The sequence below is a fragment of the Eufriesea mexicana genome, unplaced genomic scaffold (assembly GCF_001483705.2).
Source record: "Eufriesea mexicana isolate 0111107269 unplaced genomic scaffold, ASM148370v2 scaffold11296, whole genome shotgun sequence".
In the NCBI taxonomy this organism is placed as follows: Eukaryota; Metazoa; Arthropoda; class Insecta; order Hymenoptera; family Apidae; genus Eufriesea; species Eufriesea mexicana.
The window spans coordinates 299,629-304,661 of NW_016918917.1; the positions used below are offsets into that span (position 1 = coordinate 299,629).

At 41.9% G+C, this 5,033-nt stretch overlaps 1 protein-coding gene across 1 annotated transcript in view; it reads left to right on the top strand.

The window, feature by feature from the left end:
* Nucleotides 1-4,504: 4,504 nt before the first annotated feature.
* The window catches only part of LOC108553596 (uncharacterized), a 5,787-nt gene continuing 5,258 nt past the window's right edge, over nucleotides 4,505-5,033 (top strand). Inside the window, exon 1 of the mRNA XM_017908580.1 lies at nucleotides 4,505-5,032. Within this exon, the coding sequence (XP_017764069.1) occupies nucleotides 4,505-5,032 (528 nt within the window). The remainder of the gene's footprint in view (nucleotide 5,033) is intronic.

A 5,033-nucleotide genomic window follows, 5' to 3' on the forward strand; every position in this document is an offset into this window, starting at 1 on the left:
TGGATAGATCGGATCGATCTTCGGAACATCCGATTACTTCGACGCACGTCCACCATGCTTCCTCGATGAATAATCGTATTAATAATAGAAAGTATCTAGTCACTTGGTTACTGCATCGCTATTTTCTATCCCGCAGCGAAGAATGCCGGAGATTTCTGCCATTAAATTTCTCTCGCAGCTATTACTGCGACGAGGTCCGCGGTTCTCGCGGCGGCCATCTTGGAACCGAGCTTCCCGCGATAATCTATCGCAAGGTCGTACCGTGCACTGTCAAAGAAGAATTATTTGCCTTCGCGAAGTAAGTCGAGCTGAAGCTTGCATCCAGTCGGTGAAAGTTTTGCTCCGGTATCTCTAATCTAATTTCAGTCTTCGATTCTCAACGATAAACCTATTTCTAACTACTGTCTAAACGTAGCAGTATACATATTAACCAGTCGACCAAGTCAAGCAAAATGATAATTGGAGAGAGAAAGATGGAAATGCAAACAAAAAGGATAAAAATCGGTATATTAATTTGAATAAAAGTAGGATATAACAGCTGTATGCACTTTCGATAATGACAGAAACGAAAAGCCTGAAAGCAAAACGATCCAACTTTTTCAGCTGCTCCAGTATCAAAACCAGACCCCGTTCTAGTTCCGCGAGATTCGTGCACTAAGATAGTTTGCACAGCTTGGTCTCACTTGGGTATAAAGAGGAAGCGAAGGGGAGAAAGTTCGGCGATTCATAAACTGTAATACGGATCGCATGTTATCCCCCTGTTGTTCGTTGCAATTAAACTTGGTTTTTTCACGAGTTAGAAGGTATTCCTCGAAAGTTGGTTTCACGTGTCCGTGCTGCAACTACCGAGCCTGAAGACCACCGATTTCGAACGCTTCGTGCTTCCAGTTATCGAAAGCAATCGGCTGCTTTGCCTGGAAAAATTAATTATGTCTTTTATCGCGGTGAAAACGCGATTATACGTAATTACGTATTGAGTTTTATCGTGTCGCCATTTTGCAATATTAAGGTACACGTTACAGGCGAATTGCTGGAAATGATCGGGAAGATAGGCACTTTCGATTTAGCGTTTTCCCAGAGTCTCTTCCTACAACTCACTATGAAGATTTCGTTCCTGGTCGACAATAGGAAAAATTCGGAAGAATATTTATTTATTTATTTATTCATGTTTGTATATTTGTATATTTTTATTTTTATTTTTCTTTGTTACCATTAATTTTATACCTGTAATAATTTTTTAATACTGTAATAATTTTCTTGTAATTTTTCTAATGGGTTAATCTCGTATAAATAAATAAATAAATAAATAAATATGAAATAAATGTCATCGTCTGTTTAGGTGGAATAGATCAGTTTCTGAGTCGAGTGGAATTTTTTCGAATTCAGATAGACCGTTTTTCGAATATATTTACAATGCTAATTGGACAAGAGTTTAGCATCCGTTTAAAATGGCTCCCTTTGATCGTCGATTTCCGACGTTGATATAGACACCATTTCACCGTTTTGGTATTACGATTTTGGTACACAGACGCTTCGATCGGGTTTCACTGATAAAGTATTCCGACGACATAATACGAAAAGTGAAAGTGACCCTAAAATCCTGGGACCACTGTCACCGGGCCGAAAGCTTCTCCAACCTTTCATTTTCAACTTTGCATAGCCGCTTATCGAAATTAATCGATACATCGATTTAACGAAGCAAATTATTCGAGTTGACCAGTCTAATACAGGGTTTCTCAACGAGGCCACATGGGGCCCCTGGCACTGGATTTTTGGATATTTATCAACGTATATAAATAATTAAAAATAATAAAATATAACCCAATCGAAATTTACAACTATTAATCAAAAGTTTTGGAATTTGGAAAAGTTGATGTATAAAAATTGGATTTTATTTTTCCATACGATAAAATTTTCAGCCGAGTCTCTTCCTAAATTCTCTCCAGATTAAAATCAATTTCACCTTTCAAATAGTCAGCTGAGAATTGTGTTACCTCTGGAAACAAAGCCCTATTAGTCAGGATTATTTCTAAGTCGATAGAATTATTGTCGATAACTGTATCGCTAATGTGGAATTAGTAACAGGATTAATAGAAGACTCGATGCGGATAGAAATGAGAAAGTGAATTGAAATTTTCCATCAACGCTGATTTAACGTTAATTAAAATTTAATTCGCATCGGAACGACATCCGACCGGAAATCATCTAGCCTTCATTACCTGGGCTATTCATCAAAAACTTTACCTATCGCGATACAATCACCATCAAGTTCCACACGTAACACAGCAGTGGCTTACCCAGTTTTCCTAAACCGATCGCAGACTCGTTAATCCGAACGAGGCACGAACCTAATCGCTTTTCCATCTTTCATTCGCGCATTCACACTCGCTTGAGCGGCCAAGACGCGAAATCCCTCGTAAATTGTTCGCACAAAGGCTGTAAATAGGCCTGGCGAACATAACCTAGCACGTAACGCGTCCCATACACAGCTATAGGAACACGTAACGCGTAAAAGTAGCCCGGGATCGAGGAGGCCACAATGCACTTCCGGTAGTGGCCGTTTCCATCTAGGTGCGCGACCGTGCAGCCAATCGTTACATAAAACGCATTCCCCTGCGGTTAACTTGTAAATCACATTTTCTAATTACATTCGTCGTATTGGACGAGTTTCTAGCGAATGCTAATCGCGGATTAAGCGGAAAGCGGAATTTCTCGCGCGATTAACACTAAATTTACGGAATCCGTGAATTTTACGGAAGGGCTGCTTCAATCATACGATGGTAACTTATATAGTAAACTTATAGTTAACTTATATTAAGCCTTTGCACTCGAGAAGCGACTCTCAGTCGCCATTTAATGATTTTGAAGATCCGTGCTAATTATTACATCAAATTTAAAATTACCCAAAAATGCGTGGAATGTTGAAGCAAAATAATTCCACGTCTTAATTTGCATATTACCGATTTTTTATTTACCGCGAATTACTATATTTTTCTGTAACGAAAAAATCGCCGAGTGCAAAGGGTTAACCGTTTGAGTCCCAGAGGCTTTTGGCAGAACACGGTGGAAAAACCCCCAACAGCGCGATAATGCTTGCCTTAGTCGAGTACGGAGAAGTCCAAACGGTGCGATAGCGCTTGTTTAATTTTATGTCGACAAATCCCAAGTGACGCGATAGTACTTTGTTTATATTATGGCGACGAATGGCCAAGTGGCGCGATAAGCGCTTCGACTTCGACAGTCGTTGACGCACTGTCAGCTGTCGAGGGCGCTCGAAATGTGCTGGGTCTTCTAGGCATGAAATCTAAACAACGCGATCGCGCTGCTTGGGACTCAGACGGTTAAGACTGGTAATATAATATATAACTGTTTTTAAATTAAACTAATTGTTAAGAAAAAAAAGGCACGTGGATTCCTTTACCTGTCAGTTTGACAGGTGTCCTTAGAAATAGGTACACAGCTAGCGTCCGTGAACTTAGCGTTAACGAGTCCCGATCGATGGCCGATCGGCGATGAGCGGTTGCAGAGGATCGTGCAGGTCGCAAGAGTGCAAGACCGACTTTCGAAAACCTTTTCAGAATGATTTCACATGCCGTGTTATTTGTATGCGAACTGAATGGAACGGTAAACGCAATGGCTACGTGTATCGGCTGCAGAAGTGTGGTATCTCTCGAAAAATCTAGCTTCGTCGTATCTGTGACGGATATTGAATTTCAGGATATGCACTCCACCGTGAGAAAATGAACAAATTTTTGCAGCCCCGAGCCTGGAATTTGCACCATCGTTTGTCTTCTAGTTCTATCTTCTGAAAGATGTAAGGAAATTTATTGAGTGTGTAAAATTATGGAGGTGAGCACCCAAGGTTGATGGAGTCAGTGGGTCGACAGGTATCCTCGGTGTTGGGGTGCCGCTGGAAGGAACGAATGGGAAAGGAAGGGATGCGTTTCGTCCAGGGCCTGCTAGTGGACTCATCAATAAGGCCCTGCCTTAGACAGGGATACTATTGGAAAGTTTGGAAATTTTATATATAGGAAGTGGAGAGTTTACCAAGGACTTGTTAGAAAATCCTGGAATCTCTTTGAACCTAGAATCCATTTAATATCGAGGATGAGAATGATGCCGCCATAAGATATTAAATAACTATGAAATAATATCTTATACGTTTACCTAGGGCTTCGATTAATGACCAATTCTAAAATTTCTTCGATTCAACTGGTAAAGTGTAATACTAATCTTCTCTCTGACCAGGGCGATTATCCTCGCTTCGCAAGCTCTGTTACTTAGGCTTCATTGATTTCACACCAAGTAGAAATCAAGAAGGGTGAGCCTAGATTTATGGTGACCTCGCCCGTAGCGGCTGCTTGACAACACGTAAACTTTCTCAGACTGACCATTAAACGACTACCATAAACAATCGCATCTATCTATAATTATACTATGTATGAAATATAAATCTCAGAATTCAATTTCTTCTCCTGTTCCTCGATCTTAAAATATCGCTTCCATGTTTCAGGTGACGTTCACGTTGGCGTTGATGATACTGGCCATCGCCGACACCAGCAAGGCGGATCTACCGAAACCCAGCTACGCCAGGACGATGCTGAAAGTGTCACGAAGTCTGCCAGGAGAAACCGAGGAGTTGAAAGTTCGAACCAGCGAGGGCAACATGGCCACTCTGATCGTGAAACGTCGGGACAAGACTTTCCCGGAGCAATTGGCGTCCAACGATCCTAAGAACCCTCAGGACCCTCAGAATCTCGGTGCCGAAGCTGCCAATGACAACTCCACGCTGTCAGACGCGTCGAAAGCGACCAAGTCCGAACCAAAAACCAAAGAAGAGATCCGAAGGCTGGAAGAGGCTCAGATAGAGCAACTCAGAGCCAAGCTGTCCGACTCTGACGGCCAGAAAAGCTTCCCCAAGCCCGAGAACGCGTCCACGAACGAGAGGATCAACGTCACTGACAGCAATCGGCCGGTCAGTGAACAGAACATCGATTACGGAAACTGGACGCCTCTGGGAACGGACGGAAGAG